Here is a 15574-nt window from a genome sequence, read left to right as displayed (position 1 = left end):
AGTGAGTGGCTGAATCGCTCTTCCAGTGATAACAGGGATTATTGTTTGCATTGGTGAGCACAGAGTTGATTTAAGAGCACCCACCAGCCTGTCCTTCCCTGCATCCCAGAGCCTGGAGCCACCCCACCATCCCCATTGGCACGGAGAGAGGCAGGGATGTGCCTGCAGAGCATGGGATCCTGTCTTTGGAAAGGCACTGGTGTGCTGGGAGGTGGCTCTAGGAGTGTCCTGGGAGGCCATGGATCATTTTCCCTGCTGGTTGTGCTCAGAAGGAGCCAGGAGAGGCCGTGCCAGCAGCTCCAGGCTGGGTTATCAGCCCCTGGAAGGAGCACACAGCGGTTCCTTCCTTCCTGGGATTATCTCAGTCCCTGAGGCGTGGTGTCCGGCACCGTGCCCGGAGAACGGCAGCCAGGCTGGCACTGTCCCACTCCTTGCATCACTGGTGGCTCCACGGGGTGCAGGATGCTTTCCAGCTCCAAGGGAAATAGTTCATAGGCAAGTTTCTCTGAGCATCTTTAAGGCAGAACAGTGACACAACCAGGGTTTTATTGCAATCAAAACTTGATGTTAACCTGGGCCCTTTGCAGAGCAGCATGTTTTAATTCGCTACCCACAACTTCAGCTCCCAGTACACGTACAAAACTCACTCCATGCTGGGAGGGAGCAGCTGCTGGAGGAGATGTCCACACTCCCCAGGGATCCTGGCCCTGCTGCCCAGGTCCAAGTCCCATGGGACTTGCTGCCACGTACTATTGCAGGCAGCAAATTGTGTGCTCTTACTTGTCTGTTAACAACCTGTGGCACCCCGGTGCCTGGGACCCCTTCAGAGCAGAAGTGGGGATGTGACCCCCTTTGCCATGGCTCCCTGCCCCGCAGGATGGTGCCCAGGGGGGTTGGAGAGGGGGCGCTGGTCCCAGCATCCCTGTGAACCCCAAGTCTGCAGCACGTGCAAATGGTGACAGTGTGCCTCAGAGGAGAGGGTGCCTGCAGAGAGACAAATGTGCCCTGCAATGGGGTTCAACCCTGATCCCAGCCCTGAACTGGCTGCTGTGTCTGGTGGAGGCTGTGGGAGGAGATGACTGTGCTCAGGGGGGGTTAAGGCTCTGTCTTCCTCCAGTGGTGCTACAAGAGGGAGTGCGTGCCTTTCGGCACCCGGCCGGAGGGCGTGGATGGTGCCTGGGGAGCCTGGTCCTCCTGGGGGGAGTGCAGCAGGACATGCGGTGGAGGTGTCTCGTCATCCGTTCGCCACTGTGACAGCCCCCGGTAGGTGTGCGTGCGTGTGGCCATGGCTGCCGGCTCAGCGGCAGAGGCAGCAGCCAGGTTCCTGCTTCCCCAGCAGCTCGTTGCTCTTGCTTTGCTGTTGGTCTGCAGCTACAGGGTTGTACAACTCCAGTGTGTGCTTGCAGCTGAGCCCGTGAGGTCTGCTCAGGACCTGCACTTCGGCAACAGCCCCTCCGTGCAGGATGCGTCCTTGCAGGGCTGGGCAAAGGCAGGGTGCTCCAGCAAACTCAAAGAGCTGCTGCCACAAAACCAGCTCCGTTCCCTAAGCTTCTGTCTCATTCCCAGGCCCACGATCGGGGGAAAGTACTGCCTGGGGGAGAGGAAGCGGTACCGGTCCTGCAACACCGATGTGAGTACTGCCAGGTTTGAGTTGAGAGGGAGCAGGGCTTTGCTGGTGGGGCAGGATGAGCCCTTTCCACATGGATACGGGGCATTATGGAACCCGTGGGAGGAGGCAGCCGATGGGGTGAGCCACGCGGTGCCGGCAGCAATCCCGCAGTGGGGAAATCCAAGCAGGACCATGCACGCCTTCGCCAGGCTCAGAGGGAGGCTGGGTCAGGATGTACCTGCAGGGCTGCGGCATTGAGAAGGGGCCCAAAGAGATACCAAGGGAAAGGAGAGATCAGAGGCTTCCAGCACTGATGTGACAGCGATTGCCTCTCGCAGTGCAGGTGTGGTCGGGTGAGAGCAGCTCACAAAACCCAGTGTAGTGCCCTGCTCCCAGGGCTGAGGGTGAAACCATAATGGGAGCAAGGAAATAACTGCTGCAGGGAAGCTCAATGCAGCTTTGAGCCTGGGAAACAACAGCTTTAACATCCACAGGCTGGTGGTGAAGAAAAGAGATGGCTTCCCACTGCTTATCCTGGGTTTTGCACCCGGCTTTCAAAGGAGCCTTGGGTGACGTGGTCTAATGTGAGGTGTCCTTGCCCATGGCAAGGGGGTTGGAACTAAATGATCTTAAGGTCCTTTCCAAGCCTAACTGTTCTGATTCTGACTGCTCACAAGAGTGCGGAAAGTGCTCGTGCCGTTAGTCTTTATACAGTGTCTTTGCATGAGGGATGCTCCTGCCGTACTGTATCAGCGTCCAGCTGTCAGGGTTGGTGTCCACCTCCTCGAAGGGCTGGTGCTACCCGCAGCCCCTGCCCTCTCAGGGGCTCACGCAGGGCACTGATGGCCGGTTGTGTGGCTGCAGGACTGCCCGCCGGGCTCCCAGGACTTCCGAGAGCTCCAGTGTGCCGAGTTCGACAACGTCCCCTTCCGAGGGAAGTACTACACCTGGAAGACGTACCGCGGAGGTGAGTGCCGCGCCGTGCTCTCCTCCACCCTCTGCAGGGACAGGTCTCGTGCTCCGGGTGGGCTGGTGGGCAGTCACCCCCTCTGCCAGCCCAGTCACCCCCTCTGTGTGCCTGGGTGTGCTGCTTCCCCCTCACGCAACTATGGCTCGATGAGCATCCCTCCGCATGGCTGGCCCTGCTGCTTGCCCGTAACCATCTTGCTGTGCCCCGTGGCCTGGGTCACTTAGCTCTTGTACAGTTCCCTGCCAGAAACAATTCCAGCAGCACCGGAGCTGTTCAGCTGCTTGGATAGAATCAGAGAATCAGCAAGGTGGCAGTGGGGGTTGGAACTGAAGGATCTTTAAGGTCTCTTCCAGCCCAAACCATTCTATGATTCTAAGGTTGGAAAAGACCTTCAAGAGCATCCAGTCCAACCATTCCCAGCAGTGCCAAAGCTACCACTAACCCCTGGCACTGAGGCTTCGTCTCCACACTGTGTGAACACTTGCAGGGACAGTGACTGCAGCCCTGCCCTGGGCAGGCTCTTCCAGTGCCTGAGCACCCTCTGGGGAAGGAATTGTTCCTAATATCCTCAGGTCTGTTTCCTTAAATGCAGAGGGAGCAGAGGGAGACGGACAAGAGAAGGGAGCTGTTAGTGTCTGGTACCCAATGGGGAGAAGAAGGCAGAAGGGATGGGAACTGATGGATGCTGCAAAGAGCAGCGCTCCCTTCTTCCTGAGGTCAGCCCTCCCGTGTCCTGCAGAAGTGTCTAGCGAGGAGAAGGGGCAGGAGGAGGCCTCTGTGACAGAACTCTCTTCATAATGAGAAAGAGCAGTGCATCTCCTTGGTGTAGTTAATGAACTTGACTGGGGAAATCCTTCTCAGCTGTGTAAATAAGCTCGGCTCCCAGCGGGGCTCCTGCAGCTGGAGCAGATGTGCTGAGGCTGCAGGGGATGGATCAATAGAAATGTAATAAAAGTGCAAAGCAGTCACACACACAGAGCCCAATGGATGCCAAGGTGGAATACAGCCCCCAGGCTGGAGCTGCCCTTGCTTAGACCTCTCTCTTCCCCAAGCGTGGCTCAGTGCTTTGAGGCCAGGGAACAGTTGCCCAGTTGAGCATTGACCTGGCTCTGACATGGATTTTTGCTTTGCCTTTCGAAAAGCACCTTCCTCCCTCTGCTTCAGCTTTCTCTTCCATGAAATAAGATGATGAAACCTGTCTGCTTCCCAGGGGACTGTGAGCGTTGACACAGCTGTGTCTCGAAGGGATTTGGGAGCTCTCTGGCTCAGCTTTGCAGCTTGGCGGTGGGTATTGGTCAGGAGGAGCTGTGTTGCTCAGCAGTTCTGGTTTGGTTATTCAGCATCAAAGGGTATCGCTGTCCTCCCATGCAGTGATCCAGGCAGGGAAACTGAGGCACACTCACACAAGTAGAGAGGTGCTGGAGGCTGCAGCTCCTCGGCCTGGCCAAGGGAATGCTCTGGAGAAATCCCAGCACCACCAGCCAGGATTAGCAGGGTCAGCTCTTCATGGCATGGGCTCTCCACACTGGACCCGGTTGGGAATGTGGAGGTGGGAAGGTGTCAGCACTGCTCCCCTCCACTTATGAGCTTCTTTGTCCAAGCCTGGGCACTTGGTCAGGGTTGGGGACACCCGGTTGCAGCCGTTCAATACGTAAAGGGGGCTTATGGGAAAGATGGAGAGACTTTTTACCAAGGCCTTTAGCAGCAGGGCAAGGGTTGACAATGCTGAGAGCAAAGAGGGTGGCTTTACAGTGGACATAAGGAAGAAACAGTGAGGGTACTTGAGGCCCTGGCACAGGGTGCCCACAGAAGCTGTGGCTGCCCCATCCCTGGCACAAGCAGCTCCCCAGAATCCATCCCTATTGTGTTCTAACCCTCCAGCTGGTGGCACACCTGCTCTTCAGGTTCCTTTGGGGCACGTGTCTGTGCTTTGGGAGTCATTCACCATCCTGGCTCTCTGCTGAGCCTCTTACCCTGCTCAGCTCAGCCGCTGCCTTCAGCACAGCACCTTTGAGCCCCCCTTGCAGAAAGGTGCTCGTGTCATTTGCCCATCAGATGCTGGCCCCACACCACACCAGGGAACTGGCCTGGGCATGGAGCACCCCCAGCCTGAAGGCAAGGAGTACCCCACTAGCCTGGATGGGGGGGACACTGATCCTGCAAGGAGTTTGGGAAGGGAAGGAGCCACCCACTGAAAGTCTGACACCAGCTGCCAGGTCATCGGCAAGTCTACAGCTACCTGCAGGAGGATGGAGCCAGGAGGGGCTGGGCTCTGCTCCCAAGGAACAAGGGATGGGACAAGAGGAACCGGCCTCAAGCTGCACCAGGGCAGGTTTAGATGGAGCTGAGGAATAATTCCTGCCCCAGAGGGTGCTCAGGCATTGGAACAGGCTGCCCAGGGCAGGGCTGCAGGCACCGTCCCTGCAAGTGTTCACACCCCGTGGAGACGAGGCCTCAGTGCCATGGGGCAGGGGTGGCCTTGGCAGAGCTGGGGAATGGTTGGACTTGATGCTCTTGAAGGTCTTTCCCAACCCGGTTCATTCTGTGATCCTAGGTCGAGGTGGGTTTTGCATGGGGCTCGTAGGTCGTGTTTTGCTGGTGGTGATTTATAATGGACACGGCCCCAGCCCGAAGCGCTGAGCTCAGCAGGCAGCAGATACCTCGTGGAATGCAGCTTGAGCTGTTTGTTTAGTTTGCTCTATTCAATTAGTTATTCATTTTGCTCTTGGCAGGTGGCAGAGCCAAGGGAGAGCGGAGCAGCTCGTGGGGCTGGGAGAGGGCTGGGAAGGAGCAGGGGCTTGCAGCAAACAGGAGATTGCTCCTCATAAATCATTGTGTGCTTTAAGTCCTCTATGGGACAGGGCAGGCAGGAGAAACAAACCAGCCTCTGAGGCCCTGTGCAGCCAGCTGAAAATCAGTCTGTGCTACTCTGCTCCTGGCCATTTCCCTTTCCTTCTTTCCCCTTCCCTTCCCTAATGGAAGCAGGGCTGGGAGAGAGCAGAAGCTTGCTGTGGCCGGGGTTAGCTGCCCACCAGCAAGGCGTTTGAGGTGCGCCTGGCTTTGCCTTGTAGTGGAGACAAGGAAGAGAACAGGGAGCACACTTGGATAGCTCAGCAAGCCCATCTCAGAGCCCTGCAATGAAAGCCCAGAGGGTGGCTGGCTGGAGCTGGGGCCGGGCTGTTCTCAGGGTCATGCCTGCACCGTCCCCCTTGGTGGCCCTGAAGAGCCCAGGGTGCTGCACTTGGTGCTGGCTCTCCAGAAGGAGGGTTGATATCCAACACCTTCTTTGGGGGCTTGCCCAGGCATCCAGCTCCACAGCATGCCTCCAGGCTGCCGAATTCCCCTCTCCCGTCTCCTCCTGTTCTTCCTGCTTTGCTCTTTCTTCTTTTGGTGCTCGCAGGCACATCGGGGCCGTCCCTCCCTCCCTCTGCCCCTTCCACGCGCTCTGTTGAGTCACAAGCCTTGCAGACGTCTGCTGCTCCCAATTTAGGTGCTGCCCAGCTCTGGCACACCGCTCACAACTGCTGCTGGTGCCTGCAGGAGTGAGCTGCCACGGCTGAGGCGTGAGACCCTCTGCCAGGGTCATGCAGACCCTTGGGTCTCCAAGGGATGCTCAGGAAAGGCAGCAAATGCCATGATCTGCACCAGCATTTGATGAAATCCAATGACAGGAGGCAGGAGACTGCTCTGCTCGGGTGTCTCCTTCCATAACCAGTCCCACATCCTGCTCCCAGGCACCATAAGCCAATATCCAGATCAACAACCTCTGTTCCTTGTATGGTGCTTTGGCAAGGGCTGTTGGGAAGCAGGTATTTTAGCTATAACTTGAGCATCCTCCTTCTTTGTCCTCATGCTGCTGTCATCACCTTTGCTGTGAGTGACTCAGTGAAGCACCAGCCTGGAACAGAAGGAAGTGGTTGCTCTGGTCTAGTAGCTCAAAAACCTTGGAGAAGTTGCCTAAGAGCTGCTGCCTCCGTTTCCCTGTCTGTAAAATGGGCACAAGGGTGTCAACAGCCCTTGTAAAGCGCCAGGGGGGTCAGGAGTGGCCCGCACCACATAAAACCAAGTCAGTTTGTTTCCTTCCCTGTCACATACAGCCCGTGTTCCCCAGGCTGTGCGGAAGGATCAGGTTCAAGGATCTTGGTGCTGATCAATAAGGAGGGTTCCTGCATCCCTCTGTGGGTCCCTCCACTCAGCAGAGCCTCCCTCCTGGGCACCTGGAGCTGTGCAGTGCACCAGGCGCAGGATGGAGACCTGGAGAAGCCCAAGGATAAGGCAGCCCTCATCCAGCTCTGCCTCCCCTCATCTTTCCTCTCTGCCCTTGGGGGCACCCTTTGAACCTCTGCTTCTTTCCCAGGGGGTGTTAAAGCCTGTTCCCTCAACTGCCTGGCCGAGGGCTTCAACTTCTACACAGAGCGAGCGGCGGCCGTGGTGGACGGGACCCCGTGCCGGCAGGACTCCAACGACATCTGCGTCAATGGGGAGTGCAAGGTGCTGGGCCACGCTCGGCATGGGGATGCAAAGGCAGACCCTGGGGCAGGGGAGTGCTGCCCTCCCCCTGCCTGCACAGCCCTGGGCACCCCTCTGCCCCAGCACCCGGTTCACCCATGGGAGCAGGAGCACGTCCACCCCTGCGCTTGCGCCCATCCCTTCTCCATGCACCGGGTGTCACGCTGCCCTGTATTAATGATGGGTCCCTGCATTTACAGCCCGTGTAGACCCAGGCGCTTGATATTTCCCTTGAAATGGGATCTGGAAGGCTATAAAAGTTTAATTATAAGGAAGCGCTGTGGGAGTGGTGAATGTTGCCCAGCAGGCAAGCAGACAGGCTCCCTCCCTGGCTCTGTCTGTCTCCCTTCCTGTGTCTCTGGGATCTTTCGGCCTCTATGGGGCTGAATCTACTGTGGAACTAAAGGGGGATTGCGCCAGAGGCAGCCACAGCCGTGCTGGTGACGCATCCTAACCCATGTGCTGTGGCAATGGGGCAGAGCTGGAGGCTTCCCTTGGGCTCACTACCACAATGCTGGTGCTGCGTGAACACGGCTCTCCTTGGGCAGCTCCATCAGCTCAACACAGGCACCCTCACCTGTGCCTTATCCCACAGCCATGGGTCTCCTGCTTGTTCCCCCACCCCAGCCTTGGAGAGAGACCCCCTGGGCTGTCCCTGGAGAGTGGGGACAGGAAGATGGGCTTGGGCAGAGGGGATGCTCCCGTACCTGGTGTACGGTGCACTGGAGGGGATTGAGATGGAGCCCAGGGATGGGCTCCCTGGGATGCTGCAGGCCAGCTCTGGGGAGGACAAGCCCCACCACCACCACCATAATGGCTGATTCCTTGCTGCTCCTCCCTCCAGCACGTGGGCTGCGACCGTGTCCTGGGCTCTGACTCAAAGGAGGACAAGTGTCGGGTGTGTGGTGGAGACGGCAGCTCCTGTGAGACCATCGAGGGTGTCTTCAACCAGTCCCTGCCGGAGGGAGGTAGGGAGCAAGCAGTCGGTGTCACTCACCCTTGAGTCCCTCCTCAGCTTCCCCTGCTCCTGGGGACATGCGGGACAGGGCACAGGGGCAACATCCCAAAGGATAGGACCAGGCTGCAAGCAGGGAGCAAATCACCAACCGAGCCATGGCACCCAGGTTCCTAACACAGAGCACCAGGTTCCTTCCCTCCTCCCCAGCTCGCGCTGTCCTCAAGCCAGGCTGTGGAGATGCCCACAGAGATCCCAGCCCCACAGCACCTCCCCAGCAAGGCCGGTCCCATCACAACAGCTTGCACTGCAAAGCGAGAAAGCCGCTGTCCTGGTGGGCCATGGTGCTTTTTGTTTTCAGCTGCAGTAGGTGGCTGAACAAACCCCTTTGCACTGCCAGCACCTCGGTTTAACCCATGGGTCACAGGGGGGCTTCACCCTCTCATCCATCCAGGGCAGGGTTGGCTCCGGGCTCGGAGGCTGAGCATCACTGCTCACTGGGCTGTCTCACAGGTTACGAGGAGGTGATCCAGATTCCCAAAGGCTCTGTCCACATCGACATCCGGGAGCTGAACCTCTCCATCAACTACCTAGGTGAGCTGGGGCTGGGGGATGCTGAAATCCCAGCCGGACATCCCTTGGTCCTGCCATTTCCCTGTGCTTAATAAGGGGTGGGAGAGGCCCAGCAAGGGAAAACTCCCATTGCAGCAGGGGATGGGGCTGCGGGTCCCAGCTTGGGATTTGGGACAGAGGAAGGCAGCAGGACCTGCTTGCAGGGCACCATGTCCCAGCGTGTCCCAGGCCCTCGCAGTCTTGCTGTGGCCGTGGCTCCATCCTGCACTTGATGTCCAGCAGCGTAACCCTGAGCAAACCCCACACCCCGTGTTCCTGGCGCTGGCTGTGGCTCCCTGGCATCCCCCCTCCGCCAGCATGTTGGGCTGGGGATTGAAAATAGACCTGCTCACATTTTCCTTGGGCTTAACTTTCCAGCCAGACTCTGGCTCGTTTTCACAACGGGCTCTTTTCTTTCCCCACGTCTTCCCTCTGCATCCTCCAGGTGATGGGCAGTGCTCGCGGAGGGGTGGGCAGGGTGCTCACTGCTGGCTTGATGCCGGGTGCCTCCGCAGCAGCTCTTCAGGAGCAGGAGCCTGCCTGGATGTGGGAGGTCACAGCGGGGCTCTCCTGGCAGCATCCCTCCAGGCCAGCTCCCTTTGCTGTGTTTGGAGATGCCCACATCCCTCCCTGCCCAGTCCATGCCTACTGGGGACTCCTTATGTCCATCCACACTGGATCTGGGTGCACTGGAGGCACAGCCCGAGCTCGTAGCACTGCCACATTTGGGATCTATCCCTGCGCACCAGTGGGAGCAGAGGGAGCATCCTCCATCCTCACCACTGCGAAGCCTCCTCCCCGCCCCACAGCATCACGGCAGCGAGGTCGTTGCCAGCAGGCAGGGCAGGAGTGACACAGAGCCGGTGGGGACAGCAGCGGGTGTTGGTGGCAAGGAGCAAAACCGGGAGAGCGTGCGAATGCGAGCGGGAAGCCGGAACGCGCCGATCCCCCTCTAGCGACTCGCTTGGGCAAGCGCAGCCAGGCTCCTGGGGACCGGGCTCCTGGGGACCAGCCTCTGCAGCAGCCCCGGCTGCACACGGGCATTGGATTCATGATGGTGGCCGTGTGTCCCCATCAGCACCCCGGGCAGCTGACTGAGCCCCCCATAACATCACCCTTCCACAAGGATGGACAAGCTGAGACAAGGTGATGGGGACATGAGTCCCACTTCTGCAAGTGACTTCCTGGGCGACCCTGATCCGGGCACATCCTTTATTTGCCTCACCTATTCCCTCCGTGTAAAATGGGGCTGATGATATTCACCCTCTGCTGCAGCAGTGCCCTGGGCCTGATTAAGCTGGGTGGGTTCAGTCCTTCTGCCAACCCTTGCTCCCCTTGTCCTCGCAGCACTGAGAGGGGAGAACGGCGACTATTACATCAATGGGAAGCTCTCCATCGACCCACCACGGCGCTTTGACATCGCAGGCACAACATTCCACTACAGGAGATCCCCAGATGAGCCTGAGTCCCTGGAGGCCTTGGGACCCACCAACGTCACCCTCTTTGTCATGGTTGGTAACGTGGTTCCCTCGTACCCCCACCTGGTATGGACCTTGCTATGACTACATGGGATTGGAGCTAATCAATGTGCTTCCTATTTGGAGTAAAGGGACACAGAAATCAGAGGTAAATAGGGCTAACTTCTCAGGTCTCCCTGAGAAAGCCAGGCTTTGGAATGATACAGTCTTCAAGTGCATGGGAAGTTGTTCTCTGGTCAGGTCACCATCACTGGTGGCTGCTGTGTCAATGCTGGAAAGGGAAGGAGGGGAAATTTCAGCTGCACTGGATTTTAGAGAGGGTGCTGAGGTTGTGGGACACTATCAGGATGCTCATAATCATGCTGGGCTTCGGTGGCACTGATGCCTTGGTGATGACTTTCTCTACAGGTCCTCGTACGGACAGAGCTGCAGGGGATCCGGTACAAGTTCAACGCGCCCATCGGCAGGGATGCCTCCAACCAGTATTCCTGGCACTACGCCCCATGGACAAAATGCTCAGTGCTGTGTGCTGGGGGTGAGGTTTGACCCCGTGTCAGCTTGGGGGGGCTTGGGTGCAGTGACGAGTGGCTGCTCTGTCACATTGCCCATATGGGAGCAGAGCGCTGCAGCCTGCCTCAGCTCTGGCCTCAGGACCCTCCTCTCTTTTCCCCTTACCTCTTTGTCTTGACAGGCAGCCAGATCCAGTCTGTGGTGTGCAGGAAGCTTTCCGATGGCTCAACTGTCTCCAACCACTTCTGTAGCCCTGAAGCCAAAATGCCCGAGCGGCAGCGGCTGTGCAATGTGGAACCGTGCCCTCCGGCGTGAGTACCACGGCTTGGAGGGATGCTGGGGGGAAAAGCCAGTGTTGGAGGAGAGTGAAATTCCCCCCTTGCTGCTATCCTCAAGTCAGAGTCCCCAGCAGTGATACTACCTGGCTGGAGCAGCTCTGTTGGGAAGGGGGAGGGCAGTTTTCTCTGTGCCCCATCATGGGCACAATACCCGCACATCCCAAGCACATCGCTGCAGGGAATGGGCAGTGAACATACAAGGAGCAGAAACCTGTGTCCATCTCGGTGCTCTGTGCACGAGGGTACCCCCTGCACGAGGCTACACCGTGCCTTGCTGGGTGAAAGATGCCCTGAGCACATGGTGTGATGGCTGAGGATGGTCTCTGTGGGTGAGCTCCTCCCTGTGCTGCTGGGCTACTTGCAGGAAGGAGCCCTCCCCATCTGGTCCTTTGGTGCAAAGCAGATGCTCTGTGAGCTCCTTCCGAAGTTGTCCCAGCCCCAGCTTGGCCGGTTCTTGCCCCTCTCTTTGAAGGGGAAAGGGAGATGTGAGAACCGTGGTTCACCCAGAGCTGCCCGGGAGGCTGGAGGAGGAGCAGGGCTGTGTACAGGAGTACGGGGACAAGCATGTCCCCAGTGTGCCCCTCACAAGGTTCTCTGTTGTACCCGTCCCCAGCTGGGTGATTGGGAACTGGTCTGAATGCAGCCGAAGCTGCAACGAGGGCGTCCGCACGCGCAGCGTCTTCTGCAAGCGTAAGATCTCTGCCGCTGAGGAGAAGACCTTGGATGATGCTTCCTGCACCCATCCACGGCCAAAGATGCTGGAGCCTTGCAATAACCAGACGTGCCCTCCAGAGTGGGTTGCCCTGGACTGGTCTGAGGTGAGTGCAGAGTGTCAGCCCTCACCTCCCTGGTGCCACTGGTCCTTTGGAAGACAGCATCAGTCACTAGGTCAGAGCATTGCTGACAGCTGCAGCAGGGAGAGAGCAGTGTGGGAAACCATCTTGTAGGTCAGGAGAGAGGCAAGGTGGGAGCACTGGGAGGGAAGGCCAGTGCAGTGCTGCCTCTCTTGGCTCTTTGCTGCATGTGCTGTTGAAGCAAGTCCAGAGGAGGCCATGGAGATGCTGCCAGGGCTGGAGCAGCTCTGCTCTGGAGCCAGGCTGAGAGAGCTGGGCTGGGGCAGCCTGGAGAAGAGAAGGCTCCTGAAGGGGAGACCTGAGAGCAGCTCCAGTGCCTGAAGGGGCTGCAGGAAACCTGGAGAGGGGCTTGGGACAAGGGCCTGTAGGGACAGGCCAAGGGGAATGGCTTGAACCTGCCCGAGGGGAGACTGAGATGAGCTCTTAGGCAGAAGCTCTTCCCTGGGAGGGTGCTGAGGCGCTGGCACAGGGTGCCCAGAGAAGCTGTGGCTGCCCCATCCCTGGCAGTGTTCAAGGCCAGGTTGGACACAGGGGCTTGGAGCAAGCTGCTCCGGTGGAAGGGGTCCCTGCCCGTGGCAGGGGTTGGAGCTGGAGGAGCTTTAAGGTCCCTTCCAACCCAACCCAGGCTGGGACCCGATGGTTCTGCGATCCTGACCCCATGTGTCCTCTCCTTGCAGTGCACCCCAAGCTGCGGGCCCGGTTTCCGCCACCGCATCGTCCTCTGCAAGAGCGGTGACCACAGCACAACTCTGCCCCCGTCCCAGTGCCACGAAGGCTCCAAGCCCCCGAGCAGCATGAGGTGCAACCTGCGGCGCTGCCCGCCTCCGCGCTGGGTCACCGGCGAGTGGGGAGAGGTAGGGACAAGCCTTCCATGGGGCTCTGCCTCCCCAGCCGTTCCCATCCTAGTGCTCATGAGGCTTTTACCTCCCAGCAGAACCCAGTGTGGCCACCACAGCTGTCTGGGGGCCAGCAGGACTCCACGGTGGTGTTCTTTGCCCCTCCTTAGCTCAGGAAGGCCACTGTGATGGTGACCCAAGTGCCACCCATCAAGAGTCTCCCTGGGAGACTCCCAGGCCTGGCAGGGGACCCACAGAAATCATTGGGGGGACCCCACAGGTATCTGGGGGGCAGCAGGGCAATGAGGATGGGAGCGATGGGCTGCAGAGGTGAGGCTGCTGCTGCTCCAGCCCAGCCCGGTGGCACTGACAGTGCCCCCTTCCCCTAACACCCCTCAAACCTCGGGGTGACATCAGGGTGCAGGTGGTTTAGGGCTGGAGGGATTGATCCTTGCTGAGTCCTGGAGGATAGAACCAAGCTTTTCGGGACGCGGGGCCACTGCTCCGCTGCGCTGGTGTGGGAAGGGATGGCTGCATCCAGCACCCTTTGCACCTCTAAGACCTGGCAGTGCTCTCTCCCCCTGGGCTAGCAGAGCCGTGGTGGCTGCTGCAGCTCCGTGCTGTGCTGTTCCCCGCAGTGCTCTGCACAGTGTGGCCTTGGCCAGCAAAGAAGATCCGTCCAGTGCCTGGCTCATACTGGGCAGCCGTCCAGCGACTGCGTGGAGACCCTGCAGCCTCCCGGCATGCAGCAGTGTGAGACCAAGTGTGAATCGGGACCTACAGACAACCCTGAAGGTGAGGGACATGGGGCTGGCCTCGGGGGTGACGTGGTCAAGGACATAGGAGTCAGTACAGCCCACGATGGGCTCTTGGTGCTGGGGGCTGTGGGTACAGCTCTCCATGGGGAGACCTGACGTTATCCCTTCTGATCCCTGGCCAAACTGGCATGCTGTGACCCTGCTTAATGGAGTGGCTGCACCTTGGCAAGGAGAGGCGTTCAGTAGTGGGGTCCTTCAGCTTGTGCCTTCCTGGCAAAATGCCCCCAGGAACCGGGCTTTGGGGTGCAAAACCTTGCTTAGCACTGGGTATGTCTCCCCCGGCGGCTCCTCACCCCCAAGGCAGTTGTAACCCTTCTTCCCCCTGTCACCCATCCAGAATGCAAGGATGTGAACAAGGTGGCCTACTGCCCGCTCGTCCTGAAGTTCAAGTTCTGCAGCCGGACCTACTTCCGACAGATGTGCTGTAAAACGTGCCAGGGGCACTAGGGAGCCAGCGTGACCCCCGTGGGATAACTGGAAGGCAAAAGCTCTGCCAAAGGGCCACCAAGCCGTGCCCTTCCTTCTCCGTCCCGGCAACCTCCCCTGGGCCCAACACAGACACTGCTCGTGCTTCCAGCGGGAGCCGGCGTCACCCAAACCCGTCCCCCAAAGACACGCACCCTTGGCCCCTGAGCTTCCCAAGGGCAGGCTCCCAGTTAAATCACACCAGTGCGACAGGAGCCGGCCGATGGGCGCTGGGAGAAGCTGGGCGCAGCGCAGCAGCGAGGACGTTACTTGAACTTCTGACTTGTTATTTATTAGTAGCAGACCCAGGTCCTGCAGCCAGCCAAGAGGCACCGCTCACCCCGCTCCTGCCTCGTCCTGCTCCGTGCCCGTGTCCCCACGGCGTCTGGTCTGCAGCGGAGCATCCCCGGGGAGGGCGCTGCCTGTCCCTTGGGCATCCCAGGGCAGACAAGGAAGAGGTTTGAGGTGCCGCAGGTGACGAGCGTGGCTTGTGGCTGCTGGGTGATGGATGAAGATGAGCTGCGGTGGGGAATGGGGTTGGAGCACTTTGGTTGCCTTGGTTTGCCTCCTGTCACCTTGGGGCATGCAGGAGGGGACAGAGAGCAGGTCACTCAGTGAGCAGAGTGGTGACGGGAGGGGCAGGGTTATTCAGATGTCCCCCTTTAAAGCCCTTGTCTCTATTATGACCATTTTGTATTGCAGAAACGCCTCTGAGCATGAGCTGAGGTGAGGGCCAAGGCGTGCTTGGGGTTGCAGTCACTTAATGGCATTGAGGACACTCTGGCCTGTGGGAAGCGAAGGAGGATGCAGGACAAGAACTGTCTTGGTCACAGTGTCCCCATTGCTGAGCCGTGACTCAGGACCAGTCTGCCTGGTCCTGGCAGGTCTCTGCCCTGTGAACGCCGCAGCCTCCGTGGCTGCTTTGCCTCCAGAGGTGCTTTACTTCCAAAGGTGCTTTGCCTCCAAAAGGTGCTTTGCCTCTAAAGGCAGCCTCGCCACACGCTGCTGTGGCCTTGGGGTGCTGGTCCCAGTGCCACCAGCTCCTCTGCCCTCAGGAGACCTCCAGTGATGGGAAAAGAGCAGGCTTGCAATTCCTTCAGGTCATCTCCCGGCCTGTGTCTTCTCCATGGGCCACCACAGCCTGTGGAGGACCCTTGAGCTTCAAACTGACAAAACATATACTTTTTGTTATCATTATTATTATTCTCAGGCCTTTCTGCATCACAAAGAGGGGGAAGGCTCATCCGAAGCCATGTTCTGTTCCCCTGGGGCGTCATCCATCCGCTGTGGGGAGGTGGACAACCCTTTTTCCCCAGGGCAAACCTCTCCAGCCGCCCAGTCCCCATGTGTTATCTACCATCTGTATCTTCACCCGCTCGTCAGCCTCTCTGGTGCTCAGCAAAACCCTGTTTGGCTGCCGAGCGGGCCTTCATTTGTCTTCCTTCCTGGTGCCATGCTCCGTTCTGACGTGTTGGGGAGGGGAGGGGGTGTTTTCACCTTTTTATATAGATATATATATAATGAAAAATGTTTAACATACTAACTCTGAGGAGGAGCGACGTAACGGCATGATTTATAATAAAGGAGTAGCTACGATCCCGGGCGCAGCTTCTGGTCCCA

General features: G+C 58.7%; 1 protein-coding gene across 5 annotated transcripts in view; it reads left to right on the top strand.

Annotated features, from left to right (window-relative positions):
• ADAMTS10 (ADAM metallopeptidase with thrombospondin type 1 motif 10) overlaps nucleotides 1-14579 on the top strand; it is a 64501-nt gene extending 49922 nt beyond the window's left edge. For all 5 annotated transcript variants that reach the window (XM_062625200.1, XM_062625199.1, XM_062625197.1 and 2 more), the window contains 13 exons: nucleotides 1118-1263; nucleotides 1567-1630; nucleotides 2474-2576; nucleotides 6937-7070; nucleotides 7933-8056; nucleotides 8557-8637; nucleotides 10003-10166; nucleotides 10542-10668; nucleotides 10825-10954; nucleotides 11595-11799; nucleotides 12513-12689; nucleotides 13310-13466; nucleotides 13827-14579. In XM_062625200.1, the coding sequence (XP_062481184.1) occupies nucleotides 1118-1263; nucleotides 1567-1630; nucleotides 2474-2576; nucleotides 6937-7070; nucleotides 7933-8056; nucleotides 8557-8637; nucleotides 10003-10166; nucleotides 10542-10668; nucleotides 10825-10954; nucleotides 11595-11799; nucleotides 12513-12689; nucleotides 13310-13466; nucleotides 13827-13936 (1722 nt within the window). In that variant the 3' untranslated portion in view covers nucleotides 13937-14579. The remainder of the gene's footprint in view (nucleotides 1-1117; nucleotides 1264-1566; nucleotides 1631-2473; nucleotides 2577-6936; nucleotides 7071-7932; nucleotides 8057-8556; nucleotides 8638-10002; nucleotides 10167-10541; nucleotides 10669-10824; nucleotides 10955-11594; nucleotides 11800-12512; nucleotides 12690-13309; nucleotides 13467-13826) is intronic.
• The last annotated feature ends 995 nt before the right edge of the window (nucleotides 14580-15574 follow it).

The sequence above is a fragment of the Pezoporus occidentalis genome, unplaced genomic scaffold (assembly GCF_034315485.1).
Source record: "Pezoporus occidentalis ecotype Australia unplaced genomic scaffold, CSIRO_AGI_Poc_V1 ctg278, whole genome shotgun sequence".
Lineage (NCBI taxonomy): Eukaryota > Metazoa > Chordata > Aves > Psittaciformes > Psittacidae > Pezoporus > Pezoporus occidentalis.
The sequence above is the reverse complement of the archived record's forward strand: the minus strand, read 5'-3'. Positions and strand labels throughout refer to the sequence as shown.